Source organism: Python bivittatus, unplaced genomic scaffold (genome assembly GCF_059951505.1).
Source record: "Python bivittatus isolate LINGU-HERP-01145 unplaced genomic scaffold, Pbiv_v1 ctg000590_np1212, whole genome shotgun sequence".
Lineage (NCBI taxonomy): Eukaryota > Metazoa > Chordata > Lepidosauria > Squamata > Pythonidae > Python > Python bivittatus.
In genome coordinates, this window is record NW_028277086.1 from 16,930,848 (window position 1) to 16,957,314 (window position 26,467).

Consider the following 26,467-nt stretch of genomic DNA (forward strand, 5'->3'; position numbering starts at 1 on the left):
TTTTAAAGTTTTTCTAATGGCAAATCCAGAATTGATTTTTTTAGTATTTTGAATAACTATCTCTCACTGACAAACACACTCCACAATAAAATAAAGTAAAAATTGGGTTTTTAGAAGCTTTACATGATGTACATGTAATTTTTGCTTTCTTCTTTCAGACTATTTCATTCTTTTTTCAGTCTGATTTCAAATAACATGTTACTATTTTCACCCATATTTATCAACTGATACGTAGTCTTACTATACCTGTTTGCAGACCTAAGCACTATGGAACAGTTTTCCATCAGGTGCATTTTTACATATTTCTAGGACATGAGGTATGGCTTCTTAATGTTATAACTTTTTTTGTCTCATAACTTTTGACATTGGAAAGAGTAGGTTCAGACCACAGCATTCTTAGAGATAATTCAGATTTGCTAATAGATTTTGTTTTCTTTATGTTTTTCTTAGGGCTACCCTAAAAATAGCCATTCTCTTCAACCTTAGTGATGAGCAATTGATCTTTTGTGCTTGTTATTTCATTTAAAACTGTGTACCCATAAGTCCTGTCTCTCTTGTTTATGCATACATTTGCAGTTTTAAATTTTCTTGCATATTCTCTGTTTCATTATATCCTTTAATGATATTTTCTTAGAAAATATATTTCCAAATATTTTTTTTTCAAATAGCATTTGCAACAAGGCTATTACTTACATACATACATACATACATACATACATACATACATACATACATACATAAAGAACTACTCAACTTCCTGTCTGCACATTAACCTAGAAAATTATTCTGATCAATTTGTACTTAATTGAAAAGTTCAAATTCCTCAGTACACATGAGCAGTCCTACCTAAGAACAAGTCCCAGTGAACACATCAGGTATTACTGTGGGTTATACTGTATATGTTAATTTGTCTAATATGAATGCCTGTGTATTTAGTATTTGTGACAGTACTGAAGTCCCCTTTTGGCTATTTTTTATAAGTCTTTTATAGACGGTTTATAATAATGGGGTTATTTTTTTCCCAACAACTTTATGGAAAACTAACAAAACAAAATACAGGTAGTCTTTGTTTAGTGACTACAGTTGGGACCAGCAACTTGGTCGCTAAGTGAAGGAGTCACTAAGTGGGAAATCATGTGACCGTGACTCTGCTTTCCAGCTCAAAACAGACAAAAGTAATCAGTTTCACACCTTTGGCTTTTGTATTCCTTTTAACCACTTCCCCACCCTTTTGAATGCTCATCCCAATGATGGATAATTAACAAGAATGGAATTAATGTTTGTATTTACATTAATAGGAGAGGAAGTGATTACAAGAGAGTAAGCAGACACACAATGGGGAATACACATCAAAATCAATGCACTGGCACCAGCAGCCATGAGTGCACTCAGTAAACAGCCGGTATATTCCCCATTGTGTGCCTGCTTCCTCTCTTGTAATCCCCTTCCTCCTCAGTCTCTCTGCTCTGTGAGGAGGGACAGAGGAGAGATTGCCTACAGAAATCTCTTGGCAGGACTCTTCTTTTCTGTGGTGGGGGAGGGGAGAATAGGGGCTATGGTTTGCACCTGGGAGGGGGATGTGGGCAGGGAAATGCCAGAGTGACTTGGGCATTAACAGGGACAGGGGAGAGAGTGGCTTACAGGCATTTCCTCTCTCTTGTTTTGCAGACCTGGGTGGGATTTAATACTTTAAATAACCTATTTGAATTAGATTTTAATTTAGGGTGCATTTGGATGGGAGGGGATCAGTGAGGGGAGAAGGGGGGCTTCCAGTCATGGATATTGCAGAGGGGGATCCCTAGTCCAATATGGGCATTAGAAGTTGGGGAGGGGGAAGAGGTGAAGGATGGGGCTTCGCTGAGTGCCCTGTTGCATGCAGCCCCCAAGTGAGCAGAGTGGCAAGGCAATTTCCTTCGTCTGCTGCTCCTGTCCAGCATCTTTACTCCTGCTTGTCCATGGGGGAGACCAGGCATCTACCTTGGAAAAACAGCCATCAGCTCCTGCTATCTGACCAGCTGCTATGCAAAGTGTGCTAACCCTAATCCTTATATACTGGCCCTGTTTGACTTTTGAGTTGCATGCAGATGGAGTCTCCCCTGCAAGAGGTGGGAAGGAGAGAAAGAAAAACAACAGGTCAGACACAGGACAACACATGCTGACTCTAATAGTGATCACGTGACTAAGGGACATGGCAAAGCTCACAAATGGTTGTAAATTGGCCATAAAGTTTTTTTTTTTTCCCCCAGCATCATCGTAACTGTGAACAGTCACTGAATGAGTGGTTGGTAAGCGAGGACTACATGTAAAAAACAAAAACAAAGAAGTATTTTCCCATTTAGACAAAGGCCATATCTCATTAGCTGAGGCCACCCACCTAAACAGTTTAAAGAGGTTTGCCTTGATTCCTTCTTCTGTTTGTTAATAATATACAATATAAACTCTGATTTATACTGTATATTATTATGCATATAATGTATGATAATATACAGTATTATATAACGGTTCATATAATGAAGATAAAAGAAGTCCTAAGGACGTGGGAATGGAAATGGTGCTAACTCATGCAGTCTTCAGAAAAGTACAAAAAAACCTAAATTTTTCTGGAAGAAGAATTAGAGTTATAAAATCTAATTCAAGCAGGCTGTCTAAACTATGAAATCCTTCCCTCTACTCAGTGCAGAAATTCAAATGAAAGCATCCGAGACAGATGGCTGTCTGGATTCTGCCTGAACACATTCGATGAAAGAGAACTCACCACCTCTCTGCGTAATTTGTTCCATTCCTGTTCTTTCGATTAGGGAAGGTTCCCCTGCCCCCCCACCCCCAGACATTAAGTTGGAATCTGCTTTCCTGTAAATTAAATCCATTATTCCATGTCCTGCTTTCTGGAACAAGACAGAACAGATCATGACCTTCTTCTATGTGCCATCCTTTCAAGTATTTGAAAAATGCTACCATATCCCCTTTTAGGTATCTTTTCTCAAGGCTGAACACAAAAGAAAATTCTGTAGTTCTCAAACTCATTCGTGTACAGAAAAATAGGTGAATGATTCTTGGCAGCCGTAGCTTAAATTAATTACCTCCTAGGATTTTTTTCTATGCATTAAAGAAAACTTCACCTCTCTTATTTATGATCCAGCCAAAGTTGAGCAACTTTTGATCCCATTAGCCATATACATAAATCACCCAGTGAAATCATTGGAACCTTTAAGTACATAATATTGGCAGGATTACGATTCTTGTTTTGTCCTAATGAGGAGGATTTGCTGTTGCTTTTGGTATTACTTTACATTTCACTGTACAGTTGGCAATGTCAGTATCATTCAGCTTGATGAATTATGTACTTTTAAGGTATAATGCAGTAGCTTACCACTTAGCTAGCAATTTTGGTCCAAGTGTGGATATTTAATAAGATTGGACACCAAATATAGAAATAAAGAGACATGGAAACTCAACAGAAGTGATGTTCTGGGCAAGTACCTGGCATTGCTAATAGTTAAATGAAGTTTTACTCCGTCCTCTTTAAGTCAATAGATTACTGTTAATATTTTGTTTGTTTGGGTTAGCTAATCTGAACCAATCCCAAAACTGTGGGGGTGGAATAGATAGCAAATGAAAATGCAGCATGAATAGGATGAAATTTTTATTATAACAAAACTTTTCCTATGCTGGTCCTAAGTTTTGGAATGCACCTCCTTGGGATTTGAATATTGTGTCCTCCTTTCTACTATTAGGAAAGAAGTCAAGACATTTAACCAACCCTCTGTTAGTAATGACTTTATTTTTTTAATTAATTAATTGATTTTCAATTGTTTGTAACTTAATTTAGGTTGTTAGTCATCCTGGCTGCACCATGGACAGAAAGATGGGATATACAGCATAATAATAATTATAATAATCACAACAGCAACAGCTAGGGCTATACAAAATGTTTGAAAAAGATGTTTTGAAAAGTGTGTTAGCCTAAATGGAGCCTCTTTCTTCAAAATCTTAAAGCAGCTGTGTCTTTGCTAGACTCATGAAAAGCTGTTCTCAACTGGCTATACATGAGTGTGCAGTCACAGCCATTTCATTTCACTGTTGATCCCAGCAGAAGTATTGTGCCTACACACTAGTGCAAATCCAGACAACCAGAGGCAGCTTTTGAAGCAAATGTGTAAGTCTTGCAGAGGACACAGTTTGCTAATTCTTCAAATACAGGTGCTTCATTTGTACAAAGCATCTGTTTTCAAGTGCTGTATATCAATAATAATAGTATCAGTTATCATCATCATCATCATCATCATCATCATCATCAGTCCTGTTAAACCTACTGAATGATGTCATTGTTGTCAGGTTTTCACCCAAACGGCACATCAAATTCCAATAAACTTATGAAATGAGAATAAGCCAGATTAGATCAGCAATTCAGAATTATAGGTGTTGTTTTCTATTTACAGCAACACGGAACTAATGTGAAAATAATTCTAAACATGTATGATATATTTAGGAAGAAAAAAAACAATGGCTACAAGAAGAAGCATGCATTATTATTATTTCTATTCTATGTTGCATTTCACTTTCTACCTCTGTTAGAATCAGGAATTTTCCATGGACTCAGAAAAGGAGTGGGGGAGGCATACAGACCAATAAATCCATACCAGGATGCTATGACATGGACTTGCTACATCTTCAGATTCAAATGTGACTGTCATTTGGAAGACAGTTACAAGCAGCTGTTTTGCCATATTTTCAGTGACCTAAAGCTAGTGAAGGGTGGTACCTAATGTTTCTATTCCATCTATCTTTAGACACTAGCAATATATGTATTGGATTCTAGGTGAAGAGCAACTGAATTTCTCCAATACTGACAAATAATCAGGATGGCTTTGCTCCTGATTTCATATTTACGCAGTGAAGATATGGCTTGAATAGGTCTGGAATCAGAAGTGAGTCCCACTGAACCTAGTGAACCCTTCTCCCCAGATCCAATTTGCGCTAATCTAGGACTGGTGGCATATCCTGGCTATCTCAGGTCAAACTTTTTGACATCTCTTCCATAGCTGAGCATATTAACTTCTCTCTCAGCTGCAGTGCAAGAGCAAATGCTGGCAATACAGGTGTACAAACCATTTCAAATTTGAAACAGTTGTTTCGGGTATTCTGAAAATATTTTGAATCTGAAACAGCTACACTCTGAGTTTGTATCACTTCTGGCATGAACAGAACAACTTGTTCCAGAGCCAGACAATTATTCTGAACTTGAAATATTTTGAGCGTAAAACATTTGGTGTGCTTCTACTGGAAATATAGTTTTGCATTGTTAATGTTGGCAAGAATACTTGTCTCGTCCTGACTCTTTGGCTAATGCTCTCCCAGCAACTCAGCTTGTCTTCATGGTCTCTCAATGTACTGATGTTCTTTTTAAACAAAGCAGAGGAATTTCTTTGTAACAACTCATCACAGAAACTGGCTTAAAAAATGAGACAGTGAACATAAATTCAAGGTAATGACAAGGATGGGCACAGAAATCTGGGGATGGGGATTTTTGTACTTCCCCGTTGGGGAAGGAGTACTGGTTAGATCATGAAAGGTACTGAGTATTGCATAGACAGCAACAGTGAGGACACTTGTAGAATACTACAAACATCATGATGGTGGTGATGATGATGATGATGATGATGATGATGATGATGCTGCTGCTGCTGCTGCTGCTGCTGCTGATGATGATGATGATGATGGAGGGAGTGAAGCCTGTAGCTGCATGGAAGTACCCTGAGTTTTTCAATTCAATAAACATGCTTTCATACTTCCATTGCTACAATAATGACATTGATAGGACTCTAACTCATTGTAAAATGTCCTTAAATCATTCATAATTATATTCTTCTGTATAGAAAGAAATTTGCTTTGAAATTTCACAAGATTTAATTTTAATCTGAAAAATAATAATATACTAAATTTTAATATCAGTAAATATAAGATTACATTTAAGAAATGCTGCAATGTGCTTTTAATTTTACGCAACATTTATTAAAATTGTCAGTGAGGTATTGCCTTATTATTCTATTTACTGCCTCAGCAGAAGAGACTGTAACTAGTTACACAGAAGAATAAATACGCTTGAACAAGGAAATATGATTTCATTACAAACTTTAATGCTCAAGTCAACAGAATACATAAGCACATACTGAAATGCCAAATGAAGTAGCCTCATTATGATGGAACATAAAATGAACAATTGCTTGCTTTTCTCAGAATCTCTTTTTAATTGTCTTTATTCCATGTATTTATTGGTGCATCATCATGTTTTAGTATTTTAGTATTCAAATACAAGTTGGTTTATTTGCATCTATTCAGATTTAAAAGCCTAACCCCAGTTTATTGAAATGAATGAAACCTTCACCACTGATTTATGCTTGGCATTAGATAGAGCTTAGCTCATCATTCTGCACTTCTGTTTATGATGATTAACATTCATTTATTCCAAAAGGATACTTTGATTTAGCATTAAAATGTGAGAAATGCCTATAAGAGATTAAAAGAAGCCAAGAATAATTTTCTTCAGTTATGAAATATTTGTATTTGATGTGTCAAAAAAATAAACTCAGACCTGTCCTTAAAACTACCTTGAAGAATTTGCAGTTTAAGAACTCCAAGGCTGCAACTTGATGAGCACTAATAATTCAATCCTACTTGTGTCACCTTGGAAAACAGTCTGAGCTCACTAAAACTAAATCTCAGGTTAAGTAGATATATGAATTTAATGCAAAATTCCTACCATCACCTCAAAATAAGTACGATTGCAACTGATTTTAACATTGCCTGAAATTTCAAAATATAAACTCATGAATAATCAGATGGGTTAGAGCAAACAAGATCATCCACAGGGAGTGTCAAAATCTACAAGATGGTAGATGGGGCTTCATTCAGAATGCTGTACCCATCAGTATAAATTTTGATGCCCCTCATGGACATCTCTGAACTTAACTCTCCCATATGAAACTAAGTGTGTGTGGTGCATCAACATAAGAATATGAGGATAAGTTGGCATAAGAAAGATGGTTATGATTTAATTAAGGAGTCAGTCTGGCATCTATCCTGAATCATTTTGTGGTTTCTGAATTTTTTCCTTTAAAGTTTTCACCTTTCCTACATTAGGAAATATAAAATAGGAAAGCTTCATGCCTTCTTTACTAGACAGAGCCTAGAACAGGCCACTTCTTTCATAGACTGGAATTTATTGATTGGCTACATTCTGTCCATATGCATGGGAAGATCTTTTCTCATTTGAGATCATAGAATCATTGGGTGGAAAGGGACCTTGCAGGCCTTTTAGTCCTATCAGAACAAGCATTTGATTTGAATATGTTGGCAAACTTTCTACAGAAGATTGAATCAGCTCCAGTCCTAGATGACTTACTGTGAATAGGTCCCACTGAACTCATTGATTAGATAGGTACTATATCAAACTGCACAGGGACGTGTTCATAATACATTCTTACCTAAAGTATCCATAAAAATGGAATGGGTCCAAACTCTTGCCACATTTACATTTAACACTCTATAACAACCTTGACTTCCTTTATCTCTTCATGACTTCTATGACATGCCATGTATGGCATGTGTAAGATGGAATGTTTCTGTTTGTTTGTAAAATAGATTATTACACTCCATTTATAAACTCAAGAATGTTTGTGTGTAAAAGATAAGATCTTCCTGGCTTTTGTCTGTTTGATTGTTTGTTCTTCCTTCTGTGAATCCCAATGGTCTACCAACCCAATTGTGAATCCCAATGGTCTACCAACATTGCTATAATTTTGAATGGCATTAGTCCCCCCTCCCACTTTTTTTTTTCTACAGAACTACAGCCCCTAGGATTAACCTGTTAAAGCATCTTGAATTTCTTGAAATGGAATGACAGCATTCCTTTATCACACTTTTTGGACCCATGGTTTGTTTGCTTGTTTGTTTTTGATTAACCTAAACTCCAGGAACTACGGTTCTTCTCCTAATTGGAGCAGGGATTGAGTCATCTGAAATAAGGATGCATGGATTCTAGGAGATCCTGTTTGGGAAGTCAGTTTTCCAGACAAGTCATAGTTGAGAGGTGTTACTTTAAATCTCCCAAAAAGAAAAGTCAGATCAAAGAAAAATCTATACTGCAGAAAGTATATTGCAGAAAGATACAGTGAGAAAGTATGAACTGCTCAGTAGTCTCACTGATTAATTCTTTTTCATGAAGAACAGTTCTTAACATATGTATCTTATATGCAACTTTGTCCCCCCCCCCCAAATTTCTTTGCACAGAACTTAATATTTTTTTCTCTGTTTTTTAAAATCTTTACTACCCCTGAAATATACAACCTGATTTGCTACACATTATTCTAAATTCTATTTTTGGAATGCAATCTTATGTAGATGCTGTTTGTTCTGAAATTATAATTTTGCATGAACTGATCTTCTGAAAAGAAAGCAAGTTGGTTCTCCTGTAATTGGTATTTGAGCTATTTTCGATGAACCTGTCTAATACATATACCTACTAGATATACATAGAGTATATCTGCTAGACAGAACTTCTGCACTGTGCAGCTTTCAATTAAGTTGGTGATATTATTTTTTTAGTTCTTTTTATAGTAGAATGGTCTTACCATCCCTTTGATAATTGGAAAAAAAAATGGAGAAATAGTTGATCTGGAGATGTTAAAAGTCTTGAAGGTACAAAGGTTTAATGTAAAGCTGCATAGCACTTAGGTGTAAAATCTCAGAAAACTAATTAAAACAAAAGCATTTCCAGGGCAGAATTCTGCTGCTCAGCTTTTCTCAGGTAGGTTTTTTTTTTTTTTAATGTTCTAATCTCATTTTAACTAGCTTTATTGTAGCTCTAATGTTCCTTAATATTCAATGTTCCTTAACATTTAGATTTTATTTTTATTTTGCAGTTCCTGATGATGTGTTTGCTCAGAATTACATATGGAAAGGATCCTACAATTACAAAGGCAAAAAACAGCCAATGACCTTGACGGTTACTCATTTCAATGCATCATCTGGAAGAGTGAATGCAACCCTTACTAATAGCAACATGGAGCTGTTGCTTTCAGGTAGGAACAACAATTACAGATGTCTCAATTTAATTCCCTTAACATCTCTACCAACCGCCTGATACCCATTGGAGCTGATAGTCACTGTAAAGCCCTTTACAGTTTTGGTGTTGGGTATTCTCAGGACAATCTTATTCAGGTAGAATCTCACTGCTCCATATGATTTACGATGGAGTAATTGTGCTGGATACCTACCCTGAATGTGATCAAAAGACTGGGATCCAGAGAATGACCTTCTCCTTGGACAACCTTGGAATATCCCCCAAGGACAGATGTACCCCTATTCTAGTGGGGTTTCACAAAATGGTAAATACATGCCTCTTTAGGAAGGTGTTTGGATCTGGCTGATGGTAGCAGCATTTTTATTAATAGTTTAATTAAAAGCATTTATTGATATTGGTTTTACGAATATTTTGTAGTTGTTCTATTGCATTACTGTAAACTAGAATCCTGAAGTGGCATACAAACACACACATACAAACACGTGCGCGCACACACACACACACACACACAAACACTTAAGAATGCCAGCATGGTGTAGTGGTTTTAGTTCTTGTTCTTCCTTATGCACGGGAGCCAGCTGGGTAACATTAGGCCAGTAACTCTCTTTTAGCCCTACATTGAGAAGTCAACAAAGATCTATTTACAACCTGTATTGGATCAGCATGATAGATTATGGCCCATAGCCTTCAATAAAGAGGACTTCATGGGGCAGTGAATTGATTCAGGATAATAATAACAACTTCCAATCAATGTCAAACACACTGACATTTCCTGTTTTATTGGGGCTATTACGCCTTGTGAAGTTTATGTTGCAGTTTTGCAGAAATTCTTACGCTGAAATGTTCTTATTGAAGGGTGCTTATTTCTGAATTGACATGTTTAGAATTGCACTGCCAAATATGCTAATCGCAGGATTATATCTTCTATTCAAAATAGTAGTACTATTTAATGGCTGTTGAACAAATACACACATTTACGCACACTTGACTACTTAGAGAAGATTGATTTGAACAATTACGTCAGATATTTTGTTCTTATATAAGAACAGAAAAGCACAGTTTGGCATATTTGAGAATTTAATGCTCTGTGATTTCCTGCTTCAAACTACATTGTAGAAGTCATTAGATAGTGACTCTCACTATCAACCTACTTGGTTGAACATTCAACCAAGTAAAGCCAAAGTGTTCCTCAAAGACTGAGGGTGGCTTTTATGCATGGATATGTGCATGCGTGCATGGGAGACCCATCCACCACAATAGCTGGGCAAGCAAAGGTAGCAAAACAGTATATAGAAGACCTCTGGGGGTTTCAAAGCAGCCATCTGAAGGCTTTGATAGGCTGCAGTTGTTCTGTGACCTCAGAGAATGGATCCACTCTGGATCATTACATGAATCGCATAGGCCCATTAAATGAAGACCAACCTCTGTGTCATTTGGGGGATGAAAAAGCATTTGAAAAAGTTGATTAATAAAATAATGCAAATGAGGATGGCCTTGAAGGACAGAGAGAAGGTCCAGTACTAAGGCAACAATCAGATAAACAAAGCCTGAGGATAGGCCAAGAAAGTAGTTTGTGAAAAAGCCTCAGGTAGATATCTCTTCCCCCCCCCCCCCCCAATTCTCATGAAGATAGGGAGGAAGGTAGCACATTCAGACTTGCAAGATTTTGTTACTATAGCTGTTCTAATAAAAGTACCTTTAGATCTGCACGATGTCTCTTCCTTAATCTGGGTTACCTTATAGGGCTGACACAATTTAAGGTCTGCTTGTCAAACTGAATATGGGCTTGACTATCTTATGTTTTTCCTATTCCTTTTAAAACTCAAATGGGAACGAGAATAGATGCTAATAAAACCATATAAAGTTGCTAAAATTAGCTACCTTACCATAGAATTAGGAAGCAGGCAATGTAGCAACATTACTTTAAAAGGAATCCAGCAGGAACCAGGAAATTATAGACCCATTAGTACAATTCTTGCAGTCTAACTAGTCTCCAATAAATCGGCAGAAAGCATGATTAAGTTAGAATTATTATACACATAAAGAACAAACCTTGTGGAAGAAGAATCAGCATGTCTCCTATGAAGGAAAACCATGTTCCAACATTCTTGGAATGTTAATAAATATGCAGATAGGATATTCTAGGTAGACATTATATGTGGGGTTTTCACCCAAGAAGATTATTGGTAGATTCATGACTGAAAACGTTCACTTCATCAGACATTCCTAATTTAGCATTCTGTGACTTTTAAGTGGGATAAAACTAATCCAAGGAAGTTGGAATTTGTTTAACTTTTTTCTGCTGATGTTACTTTTGTTGTACTGAGACTTCCCTCTATTGTAGCAAATTCTTGCGGTATATCTAAGCCACTTTGAAGATTTGAAAGCTATGACAAGAAAATCTATATAATGATGATAATAATTTTATTTGTGACTGTTAAGCAATACTTTTATCTGGGAATAAGCGCTGTTGAACTCAACAGGTCTTATTCTGAATGAATCCCTATAGGATTTGATTTCCAATCACGATGTCTCTAATTACTGGTTGTTGCCTGAGCAGAAAAATTGTGCTGGAATATCTTGGAAAGGATACCGGATAATGATATGTCTCTGTGCTTCATCTAGAGGGTTTTTCTTACGTGTTTGCATGTGGAACTTAGTCATGCTCAAGACAGAATGGATATGAAGGATATGTCTGAAATAACACTATGGCAAAGAAAAAACAAAGCAAAGCAAAGCAAAAAAAGAATACAATCACACTTCTTGCTTCTGCATAGCAAAAGAAACTCCAAAGAATTTCTTGGTCACATCTTCTTTTTACAGTGCAAGACCATGTGATGGCATTAAACTGAAATTAGATTAAAATAAGAAGTCTTCTGTAATGTTCAATTGTTTTCATTCTGAGCATATTTCTTGATTCAAGTAATAAATTGCAGGTGCATTTCTAAATCAAACATGATGCAGTAGGTTTTCTGAGTGCAGGTACGTTTTATATTTTGTTTGAGAAAAAGCACGAATACAGTAAACAACACATTACTCCTTATCATCTAGCTTTAAACACAGTTAAAAATAGGCTTGTTTCAGGCATACAATTACTACAAGCATTTAATCACAGGAGCTCTATTTACAGAAATAGAGGCATATATTTTTGGAGGGAAACCTATGAATGCTGTAGAGAAAGCCATTGGATGTGAGATATCTGATTTCAGATTGTGTGCAGCAACACTGGGCTACTCACTCAAATATGTACTTCATGCATGACTACTTGTTTATTTTTGTTTTTTTCATAGTGAATTGTGTACTGCTGCCAATTTGTATGCTATCCCTTAACTATGAGATAGCCTATACTTGACAGCTAATGTTTGGATTTCCCCGTGCACAGACATCCGGATTCTTGAAAACTACTACTTTCCAAATGGAAACCTTCCAGACATGTAATTTCTGAATGGGAAGAATGTCTTAAACATGGTGAAAATAAATATCATGTGGCTGAGAGCAGCAGTGGATGGCTCCTTATGAAAGTGCATTTGCTATTGATCCTTGCAGTGTCTGCAAGAGTGCTCAATCATAATTTGCCAGGAAAAAAAATTAAATAAACCAAGGAATTTATCAAGGAAGATAATTCATTCATCCTGTTAAAACCTGTCAGTTTAACTTCAGTTTCTAAGCTTTTCCTGAGTTGAGTAATTCATTGGCAGAGAAAGGAGACATCTGACAGTAGCCGGACATGTGCTTCCTTTTGGCTAGTTAAACTTAGGCATGGATAATATTGAGAAAAACCATCAAAATACAGTGTAGCTGTAAGGTCTGATCCTGCATACCTTTGCACAGTCAGTGTTGATTTATTATTCACTGATAGTTGCCCTAGTGATTTTTTTTTTTTTTTAATCTGCACTCAGTCGTTACCGACTCTGCAGTGACTGCTTGGACGAGTCCTTGCAGTTTTCAAGGCAATTGTTTCAGAAGTGGTTTGCCAGAGCCTCCTTCCTAGAGCAGAGCCCAGCTGGCGAGCACAGGAGGCGGGGTTTCCATTGCTTCGCGCCCTTTTCGGGCGCGTGCAGTTTTTCGCGCTTTATCGGCAAAAGACATTGATGGAACCTCCTTGGATGTCATGTTGAAACATTTTTAAAAAATCATATGTGAATTTTAAGTGTAAAATTATTGCAAATTGTACTACTTTTTCCCCCAACATATCTTTGTGAAAATGGATTGTGAGCACAACTAAAAGCTAATGTCAAAATAGATTGGATATTGTGCTGATTCAAAGACATTCATAAAGAAATCTTACTCAAGACACGCCATGATATGTAAACAAATTGATTGATTATCTGCCATCAAGTTAGCATTGACTCTTAGCAAACAGATATATAGATTTTCTCCGGGAGCGTATGTCCCCTACTTGGTCCTTCAGGTCTTCCAGTGGTACACCTATTGTCACTGAAATTAAGTCCATCCATCTTGCTGCCCTATCTGCCTGCAGGTTTAATAGGTCTTAGTCCTGATTCTTTCTCAAGATGAAAGCATCAGGGATTAAACTAATACCTTTTTCAAGTAAAGTATGTCCCTGATTCATGGCAATCTTCAAGGTACAGCCATCCCTTAGAGCTGTTGAAGCACACTAGTCTAGGTTTCCTGTCTATAAAGCTGAGAAATTATGGTCTCAACATCTCCTTAGCATGAAGGTTGAGAATGTCACTTGGTCTTAGTTTTTTTCTCTAAATCTATTATAGTAGCCTATCTCACAGTGTTCTGCAGAGGATCAGTGTGGTGACAAAGAACTTTGAACAAGGGTAGTATTACATGAATTTTCACTCATGGCTACAAATTCTTTCTCTGTGTATTTAATGTGGCTTTCAATTTGTCCCTTGCAGTCTTCCTGAAGAAAGCTGAAATTACCCTTTGCAAATGTGCACACCAATACATACCTATATTTAGTTCAAAACTACCCTTTATTTTACTATTTTATTTTGTTATTTCCTTTATATCCTAGATTTCTTCCAGGAGTACAAGATGAGAGAGAGAGAGAGAGAGAGAGAGAAACCTATAACAGGGATTTTTCAGATTCTAGTATAACATAGGTTTAACAATACACTTAAATCTTTTTTCACCTTTATTATTACAGCATATATAAACAAAAGTCTCTCTTTTTATTTCTATATGCACCCTCCATTTGTCTTCCTTCCTTCCTTCCTTCCTTCCTTCCTTCCTTCCTTCCTTCCTTCCTTCCTTCCTTCCTTCCTTCCTTCCTTCCTTCTAGAGGCTTTGTCTTCTAGAGGCTTCTAGAGGCTTTGTCTTCTAGAGGCTTTGTCTATCACCAGTTCTTGAGAACAATGGCAGAAAGAACATCATTCCTCCATTATTGGTTTTTACATACAGACTAGATCCTTCCTTCCTTCCTTCCTTCCTTCCTTCCTTCCTTCCTTCCTTCCTTCCTTCCTTCCTTCCTTCCTTCCTTCCTTCCTTCCTTCCTTCCCTCCCTCCCTCCCTCCCATGAAATCAAACATAAACTAAGCAAAGCGCAATTAACAATAACTGGATACAGTAGGATTTACCTGAATGATTTTTAATTTTTGACACTGATTTCAGTAGACCTGAATCTGCAGCAAAATTAGCGTTGGTGTGCATGGTATGTGTGTGTATGTATGTGGGTATAAATGTGTATGTATGTGTGTGTGTGTGAGTGTATACATATATGAAAGCAGTGGGAAAGCATAGAGTTTAGAACACCACCCTTTGACATGGGAGACTGGGGTTTGAATCCCAGCTGGTACCTAACTTACAAATAGGGGTCATTGGGCAAAGACCCCATAACACTTCATTTGCCTACCTTGGAAATGAGAGTGACACAAACTAAGGAGCCATGCTGGCTCAGATGTCACCTGGATTAACAAGGTCCACTTCAAATGTTGCAAAACCAGGACAATCTGATGATAAGTAGCCTACTGGGCCAACCCAATGTGGATGACACAAGAGAACCCGGAACTGATGGACAGAACTATGGGTGGACAGAAGACCTACATCCACACTAACTGAGAAACAGCTACTTACCCAAAGCTTCAACATAATGAAGAGGAAGCTGCTCTCACAACTTGAGATAGACCAACTACACATTACCTCCCAGATTCAAGAAGATCCAGAAGAACAACTGGATATGCAGCCAACACCTGAAGCTGAAATGTCACTGCCATCCCTTCCATTACAGAGCACAGCAGCTAATATAAGGCACAGAATCATGTATAACTAGCTACAGTCAACCCTTGAGACTGATTACCAATGCTTAGTGGAGAAGTACCATCAGATAATATGCTAGAAGGTGCCAATAAAGCCTTCACAACATACCCTACTACCACCATAACTCAAACCAATGAACTGGTATATGCTATAGCTGCTGTAATCCTAAAGGTGCTTGGCTACACAATCAAGAACAGTAGTACAACCCATGGAAAATGAGGTTGGAGGCTAAGATCAAGGCAACTTAGAGAGAAGTTAATTAGCTGGTGGAACTACAGAAGGATGTGGAGATTAAGGATAAGATGCAGCTACTGAAATAAATAAAAGGTACTGATAGAAGAGAATATGTGTAGCTCAGGTTGAACTGCAGAGTCCTTGGGGCTCTCTGAGCTCAGAGAACCCCAAGGACTCCACAAAAATACAAGGGCCTGACTTTATTTGAAGCCCTAGAGACTGCTAAACAAAAGCTCATAGCACTGGCTAGCAGGCTAAGAAAATAAATGCCCTGTTCTCCAAAGAACTATCCAAAGTGTATTCCCAACTGCAGTGCAACAACACAGTAATGGCAGAGCCACTAGCAGAAATTGAACAATACTGGAAGAGCATATGGGAGAAAGAGAAGACACATAACACCAGTGAAAAGTAGCTGCAGTACCTGACAGCAGACCACAGAAATCTCCCAGATGTGGAACCAGTCACCATTACAGTAGCAGACATCTTATAGCAGGTCAAGAACATGAAGAGCTGGACAGCAACTGGCCTGGACATGATCCACACCTACTGGCTAAAGAAACTAACAGCAGTGCATGAAGATCTAGCACCACAGATGAACCAGCTGCTAGCGGCAGGCTCCCACCCAGACTGGCTAACACAAGGAAGGACAGTGCTGATCATGAAAGTCCCCCACAAGGGAACAGCACAGTCCAACTACCAGCTAATAACCTGCCTCCCCACATCATTGAAAGTCCTATCAAGCATCATAGGTGCCAAGCTACAGGACAATATGGGCCAGTACATGAGCATGGCTCAGAAGGGCATTGGGAACAAAACACCAGTTGCTAATAGATAGAGAAGTTGCCTGAGACTCAAGGTCTAGATAGTCCAACCTCAGCACAGCCTGGATTGACTACAGGAAGGCCTATGACTGACTGCCACACACATGACTCTGTGAATGTCTGTAAATACAAAATCAACAAGACACTAAGGATCTTCCTCAAGAACCCAATGGGACTGTGGAAGACAACACTGGAAGTCAACTCAAGACAGCTCGCACAAGTGGCCATCAAGTGCGGCATATACCAAGGTGATGCACTGTCCCTGCTACTGTTCTGCATAGGCTTGAACCCCCTCAGCCAGATAATCACAAGGACTGGATACAGATACAAGTTCAAGAGTGGAACTACCATCAGCCATCTCCTCTACATGGATGACATTAAGCTATATGCTAAGAGTGAACGAGACATCAGCTCACTGATCCACCTGACACAGATCTATGGTGAAGATATTGAAATGTCATTCAGACTGGAGAAGTATGGCTGGATGGTAGTAAAGAGACGGAATATAGTTGAGACTGATGGGGCGGAACTACCAATGGGCCACATAGACATAGAGACCAGCTATAAATACCTTGGTGTCCCACAGTCACACGGGAACCATGAGGAGGAGGCAAGGAAGACAGCAACATCCAAATACCACCAAAGGATAATACAGGCCCTGAAGAGCCAGCTTAATGGGAAGAACAAGATCCATGCCATCAACTCGTATGCCCTGCCAGTCATCAGATACTCTGCTGGGACACTGAGCTGGCCAAAGGAGGACATTAAGGCTGTTGATGTGAAGACCTGGAAACTCCTCACAAGGCACGGAGGTTTCCACCCCAGGTCCAACACCCGGAGACTGTACAGCAGCTGGAAAAAGGGCAGATGGGATCTGGTGAGTCAAAACCGCTGTCCTGGATGAAATCCAAAGCGTCCAGGAGTATATCAGTAAGATGGCATCCAAGGATGAGCTGCTGAGAGAATGCCTGACGCAGCAGCAGACATGGGAGGAAATTCAAGCAGAGGAGGTGCCACGGCAAGACAAGCCCCTGCATGGGATGTACCATTGAGAGATAGCTGAGGTGGCTGACATTGGGAAATCCTTCCAGCGGCTGGAAAGGGCTGGACTAAAAGACAGCACCAAGGGCACTGTTCATAGCAGCACAAGAACAGGCAACTAAACACCAGATCCGTACAAGCAGGGGTCTATCACAGTAGACAGGACCCAAGGTGCAGACTGTACAGAGAGGCCTCAGAGACAGTCCAGCACATTGTGGCATGGTGTAAGTTGTAGCCAGGAACAGCATACACTGAATTGCACAACCAAGTAGTTGGCATTGTGTACAAGAACATCTGTACAGTGTATGGGCTAGATCCTCCAAGTCCAGATGGGAGATTCCACAGAAGATCATGGAGAATAAAATGGCTAAGATCCTGTGGAACTTCCAGATCCAGATGGACAGGCAGGTACTGGGCAATCAACCAGACATTGTGGTAGTAGACAAGGACCGGAAGACAGCGGTGGTGATAGATGTAGTGGTGTCAAGTGACAGCAACATCAGGAAGAAGGAGTATGAGAAGCTGGAGAAGTACCAGGCCTCCTGAAGGAGGAACTAGAGAGGATGTGGAAAGTCAAGGCCAAAGTGGTCCCAGTGGTGGTAGAGCACTCAGGGCCGTGACTCCTAAGGCAGGAGAGTGGCTCCAACAGATCCCAGGAACAACATCAGAGCTCTCTGTCCAGAAGAATGAAGTGCTAGGAATAGCTAAGATACTGCGCAGAATCCTCCCAGGGCTCTCATAGAGGACCTGAGATTGAGGAAGTCACATACCATATATACAGCCTTTGAGTCAGTTTCTGACTCCGGGTCACTGTCTTGACAAATCCCTGCAGTTTTCTCAGCAAGGTTTTTCAGAAGTGTTTGCCATTGCCTCCTCCCTAGGGCGGAGAGAGAGTGGCTGGCCCAAGGTCACCCAACTGGCTTTGTGCCTAAGGCAGGACTGGAACTCACAGTCTCTTGGTTTCTAGCCTGATGCCTTAATCACTGCACCAAATTGGCTGTCGTGTGTGGTATGCTTACTGAAATAACTCTGGAACTGACCACCTTCTAAACTGTTGATTCATAATGTACAATTAAAGAAATAGGTTTTTAAATTATTATTATTATTAAAAAGATGAGCCACATATAAATCTCTGACCTTTGTTTCTCATTTTTGCAAAGACTGTCTAGAGATATAGGAGGATGACTTTGTTTTTGCTTTAATGGCTCAGATCAACTATGTTTATGTTTTACAGGGGTGTATAAAAGTCAAGAAGCCCGTTTAATGCTCCATATATATCTTATTAAAGCACCACCCCATACTTCTGTGAACAAACTGAAAGAGGACAAATGGGCAATGGATGGCTTTGTGAGTATACTTCTGGCGAAATCCACCGTGTCTTAATAGAAAATGATGGTTTGTGCATGCGACCCGAAAGAAGTCATTTTTAAAAATGAAAGTTTAATTAGGAATGCTGAAAAATAGGCTTATACAGGCACTTGCTGACAAGACAAGAACAAATGTTGGTATTACAGGTTAGTGGCATTCTTAAAGGTCATGGGAAATGCCATTGATTGGATTCAAAGGTAGACTAGCATGCGGGCAAAAAATCAGCACACGTTATAGATGACTACTTTCTTACTTGCCAAAAATATCTGTATTAGAAAATACATATACTCTTACCTATATTCATGGGTACACTGAATTGTATTTCTGCATCATAATATGGTACCTGCTTTAACCTTACCAAGACTCTTGTATGCAGTGCAATATTGTTTAATAAGGAAACATACTTTACAGCATTACAGCTTGAAAATTGGGATAATACCCTAGAAGTTCGTTCAAGCAACTCAATCCACCTAAATCAGTGCATTACCATATCAGTGATTAGCATTTGGCAAAATACAAGCCCTGATAAGGGTGCTTTGATTCTCTAGCAAGTGTACTACTACTTTCCAAGTTCATTATAATGCTAACATGGTAGTTGTTTAATTGGAAATAGATTGCATTTCTATGTAATCACGTAGAAACCCTGCATTTCTTTAAACACCCTGCATTTCTTTAAACGTTGTAGTTGACAAAAGAACAACATGCAATGTTATTTCTAAGCACATAGTAGTACAATACATATTAATAGATTAGAGCAGCAATATTGCAAAGATAAAGGTGTGATGTCATAAACTTTCTGTCTGGAACCTAATACAAAATATATTTATTGATTTGATTTCAGCTAGTGTTAAAACTGTTATTACTTTTAAAACCTTTTAAAGGCTTTTAAAAAGAGAAAGAATCTAATAAGTGAGAAACATTGATAAAAATTAGCACTAAACGAGGCATTGAATTTCAATGACAAACGCCTGGGGAAACAGATTCTCATCTTTGCAGATTTTCTAAATGCTGCAAGAATGGAGGCCATATGGGACTTCCTAAAGTGTACATTCCATAGCCTGGGAAGTGATACAGAAGAGCAACGGGCTAGAACAATATGCTTCTGACAGGAGGGGCATCTTAAATCAAACCAAATCAACATTTTATTTATGGTCAAGACCACATAGGAATCTTCAACCATTCTTAACAGTCTAGGTGGGCATTTAAGACCATTTAGACACAAATGTTTTAAAAGGTGTTTGGTGTAAGGTTTGCCCCGTTCGACAGAGAAACTCTCGTGACACGTGTGGTTCACAAAGAAGGTTTACTCATGTGTAACGTAGTAGTCACAAGCAAAGCCAGGACTGGCTTGGTACAATTGCATCACTTGTTATATTCCCCCTTCCCGCGCTTTTTTCCCGCCCCGCGATCACGTTGCAGCTGCGGATTATTGGCCCCCAATAATCCCCCTTGATTGTTCATGATGGCAGGATCGGTCAGGGTCCATTGTCCTTGATTGCCAGTCCCCCTCCGGCTGGGTTGGTTCCTCCCCGTTACGTGCAAGCCCGCGGGTTCTGTGCTGCGTTGCGATCTTGTTTCGCTGCCTGCGGCCCCGTTCATTGCTGGCTCGCGCCGTTATCAGTGTATAGTTAAAAGCTTCCGCTGCGGTTTTCCTGTTTGGCTGGGCGCAGGTGGCCCGTTAATTAGCGGCGCTTTCAGTTCCTCTTTTCCCCACTAGCTACCGCCGGTGGATTCCGCGTGGTCTGGCTGCGAGCTTCCCTGAAGCCCCGTGCTGACCGAACCTGACATTTGGCTCAACTACTTCTAATAAGAAGAATGGTGGATCTTTTCTTTTCTTTTCTTTTTTGTAAATTCTTCAAGTATTTTTTTATATATTTTGTAGATCTTTATGTACTTTCTTTTTTTCTCCTCTTTGCTTTCATTTCTTTTTGTTCTGTTTTTAACCTTTAAATGTCTTTTAAAATAAAATAAATAAATGCCAAGTACTTCCAGATCATCATGGACAAAATCTATCTATGTGCTTATGAGAAATTGACAACAACTTGATAGCCCATAGTCAATCAATCACTTCCAGATCAAAGAAGTCTATTAAGATTAAAAATAAAAATATGTATAAGTAACTGAATAGTGAAAGTGCTTTGTTCCCCTTTGAATCTAATCAGCCTCTCAATTTCTTATTGTGGATAAACATATCCATATTAATTATATACCCTTCTTTTTATTATTCTATGTAGGTTTCTGCAGAACCTGATGGTGCAACTTATGTTTTTCAAGGATTTATTCAGGGTAAAGACTACGGTCAGTTTGGACTTCAAAGATTAGGTAAGCTGATGCTATTAATATAGGCATTTTCAAACATTTTTGCAATCATTTGAAATCAACAAATAGGGGCCAACTGGGGCATTTACAGCCTTCATCACTTACTGCTTCTGATAAAAAGATCCTCCAGTTCCTGGAGACAGTTTGCATGTGTATTTTTTATTTAATGTGGAAACGTTAGCAGGCTGGGAGGAGGAGCAATATATCCCTTGCCTCAACACTTTGACTCCCTTTGGATTCTGAATGAGTTTCTTGATAGAATGACTGATAATATTTCACGAAAAGCTAATTCCAGTCACATACTGGAAGCTGAAAGTATCTGCATATGACACTTTTTCCCATAGCCTGACTGTGCTGAATTAATTTTAAGTTCAGACTCTAAAGTATTCTGAAAGAGGGATGGTGTTGTCATCAAAGGTATATTAGAAAGTCCATGATCTGGGCATCCACAGCAAACCAAGATTTAATCAAAATAATGAAACATGCACTGTGATGTCATAATTCATGCTCTGTTAGTATGTGTTTAAAGCAGTTGAGTTTGTATTGTGATATTACAATGTATATTTTGTTGTATGCCCCCTTGCCATCCCTACAGACTCCCTTGATGTACAGTATAGTTGAATTAGATGAAGGTCAAATATCTGTTTTTAACCCAAGTTCTGCTGATGAGAATGTACTTCCAGCATTTGGTATTTAGACACTGTATAGACTATGGATAGTCTCAAATATTAGCTAAATGTGTAATTTAGTGGGGTATTTTATTTCATCCTAGTCACGTACAAGAGGAATTGTCTTAGATTCTTCCCTCCCTGCAATTTCTATTGTTCATTGTGCAACCTTGTTGAAGTATTATACTTAGTTCCATTGGCTTAGTTACAATTTTGCTATGCAAGATTTCATTAGCATGAAGTAAGCAAATAGTGAAAATCTACTCCCTTCTGAATTCTTGTAGAGGGTTTGTGTTGGAGGGAAGGACCATTTCAGTAAAAAAATAAATAAATTAGTAAAATGGATATAAACAGGTGAAATTGCTCTTTTCCCCTCTGAAGCTACATTAGGATCCTATTGTGGCAGCCCAAATGACTGTCCCTGATTCAGCACCTATGAACATAATGGTAAACTCGAGGTGCCTGCTTTGGCTTATCCAAACATAATGCTTTTTATTAGCCTTTTTAAGGAGGACTCTGGGAGCAATTTTGAAATTTATGTGATGCGCTTTGCTCTACATGCATGTCTGCTTACCTTTTCTTCCAAATTCCTAAGCACTAATAAAATATAATTGCCTGCATCCATAAGCATATAAAAAACAGGGAAAATGGGTAAAAGAAAATATTAAGCTGTAATTATTAGAGTCAATTTCTTTATAGTGGTATTTTTTTTCTTCTTAAACGAACACTTGTATTGCTAAGTGTACTTATTCCTCAGGCACTAGAATCCCATTTAGCCCAAACTGAATGGTCTTCCAAGAAGAATTTGTTGTCTTGGCTATAATTTTCCCTACCTTTCCGCATGAGCATTTTTAAGTGTTACCCGGCCCACTTTATAACAGATTAAAAAGCAAACATGATCTGCATCTAAATGGCTTATTTTTGCCTAGATTTTTGCCTATATTTTCCTCAGTTGGTCCATAACTGACCCAACCATGGAACTTTCCTGCTCAGAGGAGATCTGCAACTTGGGACTCCTCTTGGATTCAGAGCTCCTGCTCTAGGAGCAGATAGTATTTGTGGTCAAGATGGCTTTGCACTGTTACAACTTGTCTGCTAATTGCAATGATTCCTGGATTGAGAAGTCCTATTTGCAGTCACTCCTACCCTAGTCATCTTCCATTTGGATTACTGTAACACATGGGGAGACCCTTAAAAAGCATTTGGAAGCTACAACTGGTACAAAATGCAGCAATCTGGGCAGTGATGGATGTATTTGGGTAGCCCTACTGCTTTTAGAGCTGCATTGGTTGCCAGTTGATTACCACATGCAATCAAAGGTGTTGGTTGTGACCTTTAAAGCCCTACATGGCTATGGACCATGTTCACCCATATTTGTCTCCCCATCTAAACAGTTTGCTCATCTGATTAGGAAACTCTCTTGGATCTTGTCTGTTTGAGAATGTTATCTGATGGGTGCTAGGAAAAAGGTATTTTTAAATGGTCCTCCTATATTTTGAAACTCCTTTCTTGTTCCCTTCTGGGTTCTGGCATTTCCATCTCTGGGGGACATGAGCAGCATATAAACTTAAGAATGAATGAATGAATGAATGAATGAATGGTGGGGGAATGTGGTTGAAGGAAAGAGCTTTTTACAAGAAGAAATACAACGATTCCTTAATCACAACTTAGGCAAAGCTATTATCTAGCCAGTTTTGTTTAATTTATGCAAACTACTAATTAACTGTTTTCTTCCTGAGAGGCGTAACTCTGGGTCCTGGCCAGGGGTATCCACAAGGGGATTAAAAAGTCAATATAATGGTTGTGACTACACATCCAAAGTGCATATTACACATTAAAAAGAGGCAGGGTTTTGATTGTGCAGTCACAGCTTGACTTTCTCCCTGGTGTTGAGCATATATACTTACTTCAAGAAGCCCGAATACTATGTCTCCTGCAACTCTTCTCTTTCCCACAGGAGTATGATGCCTTGTCATGGGAGGCTGTTCAACTGGGAATAATCATACTTTTAGTAGATTGTAAAAGAGCCTCTTATAAGTGTGGGACCAGGGACAAATTATGCACTGTAGCCACTCTCCTGCATCTGGTATGGGGTGTGGGGAACCCAGAAAGTGGAAACAGATGGATAAATCATCATAATTGATATTTCCTAATGTATACAATACCCCTAAACTTAAACATGGCTTGCTATACTCCCAGTGCTGTTGCATTGTGTAGAAAGGCTCCAAATATTTTGGTTCCTTTTAACCAGGATAATTTTTGTTTGAAGGTAGAAATAAGTTGCTTTAGTTTCTGAAGGTGCTTGACTCTTTATTTTGATCAATTAGAAAGAACAGGGAATCACATCTCAAATATATGGGTGATCCAATTTGTTTAGTCTAGAAAATAATTTAAAATAATGGTATATTACATAGCAATAAACAAACTATGTATTTGTATAGTATGCACACCCATTATAAACACTTGGAATACTTATTTTCTCATGACAGTAGTAACAAAAATAATGTTTATGTTTTGTTTCTCCAGGACTTAATATGTCTAAAGGATCAAATTCATCAAATCAATCACATGGTACAAACAGCAGTTCTGTGGCCATTGCTATTCTCGTGCCTTTTTTTGCTCTTATATTAGCAGGATTTGGATTTTACCTTTATAAACAAAGGTAGGTGGACTATACATCTATTTTGTGTGCACACACCATCAAAATAGAGGTGGGAAATAGTATTGTATGTAGGTTTTATTAAACACCTTGATGTTGTTGTAGGGAAATGCCCACATTTCCACAGGTTTAATACTCTTGGATAAATAGTAGCTGTAAAAATTATGAGGTTCACTTATAGCCATCACTGTGTGTCATCTCCACTAATAAAGCTTTTTTTTAAAAAAAATAGAAGAATCACCTGAACCGAGCAGAGATTAAATTTCAGCTTCTGAAATTCTCCCATTCTTGTGTACCTTGTGCCTAGAGCTCCATACTTCAGTAATCATGTCCCCACCACCACCATCACCATTATTTGCATTATTTCTTTTGATGACTGTTCAAGAGTTTTTCAGTGGTCATGGATTATAGAATCTAGGCTATATGTACGATGCAATTATTTGTCTGGACCTAATTGTGAAATCCTGCCAGGTTCATCCAGCCTTCCAATCTATCAGTCTACCTATATCCCTAAAGCAGTGTTGTCCAAACTTGGCCACTTTAAGATGAGTGGACTTCAACTCATCATGAGTGGACTTCAACCCATGCTGGCTGGGGAATTCTGGGAGTTGAAGTCCACTCATCTTAAAGTGGCCAAGTATGGACAACACTGCCCTAAAGAGACACTCAGGAGAACTACCAATCTGCACAAAAACAATATATGGTTAAATCAGAATTTACATTACATATGGGAAACACAGCAAAATCCAGAAACCTCCTAAATCCTGAAAGGTATTTTTGATGTCCTCCTCCCTTTTAAGATACTGATTAAAAAGATAAATAGAAGTAAGAAAAAATTCTTATATTTCATATTGTTCTGAGAGAGAAGTAAATTGTGATTAACACAACAAGCATGAAATAATAATGCTCACCCTAGATTACAATAACCTATATCAATAGGATGAGTCACTCCCTTAACAAAATTATGTGTGTAGGCCAATCTCATCTTGTTTGGGTCATACTGGCAGAGGAATATGTTTGGGCACATCTCTTTATGGCAGAGGTGCTATCTATATTGTATCACAGCTACTTGTGATAATTCCAATCTGTGCACTCTCATTGGAGAAGGGACCCATGAAAAGCCATGAAATTTACTTACAGGAAGCATCAATAGGTTTTCAGGCCAAAGTTAGCTCTTCCTCTGCTCTCAAGGGCAAAAGTGCCTACTTCCTCCATCACCAGATGTTTTAGCACACAGACCTCGCCCCCACCCCCACCTTTCTCTTCTGCAGGGCCCCTGTAGGCCTGAATTGTCCTTGCTGTTCTCCATAGTTACACGTGCAGTTCTGACTGCTTCCCTGCCCCAGGAGCTCAGGGGAAGATGGTTCTGAGATGAATCGGGTGTATAGAATATAGAGGCAGAACAAGGAACATTGTACCAATAGAGGTGAATATGTGTAGCTCAGGTTGAACTGTGGAGTCCTTGGGGTTCTCTGAGCTTGGTTCTTTTCTTGCAAACATTTCATTACCTGGCTAGCCAGGTAATGAAACGTTTGCAAGAAAAGAACCAAGCTCAGAGAACCCCAAGGACTCCACAAGAAACATTGTTCCAGTTGTTCAAATGCTAGCTGAAGTCATATCCTTGAGTGGCAAGTAAAGCCAATCTCTTCTCAGATCTCTACAGTGTTTCAGCATCGGCATTTGACAAGATGTCGTGGTCAGTTGGGAACTGGAAATGTTGTTTTCCCTTTCTGGATTTAGTGTGTCCTCTAATTATTGTGGCCTATCTTTCCCAGCACACTTACTCTGCCTTGACTATTAAGTTTTATTTAACTTTTTAAACAAGTGGTTTGCAGGAAACAGACTGAACCAGCTAGAAAACACTCTGCTTGAGGGCAAAAGCCTATTCTAGAACCTTGCTGTCTCTGTCCCATTAGTGGGAATACTTTCAAAAAGTAAAAAGAACAGCTAAATGGTGTTGGCCAGTTTTCACTATTAACATTCAGCTTAACTATTTACCCCTTGTACATCCCATTACTTTCTTCAAAATAAATTAGAATCTCCC

The 26,467-nt window shown here is 38.7% G+C and overlaps 1 protein-coding gene across 2 annotated transcripts in view; it reads left to right on the forward strand.

Annotated features, from left to right (window-relative positions):
* Nucleotides 1-26,467, forward strand: part of CSMD3 (CUB and Sushi multiple domains 3) — a 623,909-nt gene that overhangs the window by 591,702 nt on the left and 5,740 nt on the right. For both annotated transcript variants that reach the window (XM_088149036.1, XM_088149037.1), the window contains 4 exons: nt 8,922-9,080; nt 18,644-18,756; nt 21,012-21,099; nt 24,291-24,426. In XM_088149036.1, coding sequence (XP_088005162.1) covers nt 8,922-9,080; nt 18,644-18,756; nt 21,012-21,099; nt 24,291-24,426 — 496 coding nt within the window. The remainder of the gene's footprint in view (nt 1-8,921; nt 9,081-18,643; nt 18,757-21,011; nt 21,100-24,290; nt 24,427-26,467) is intronic.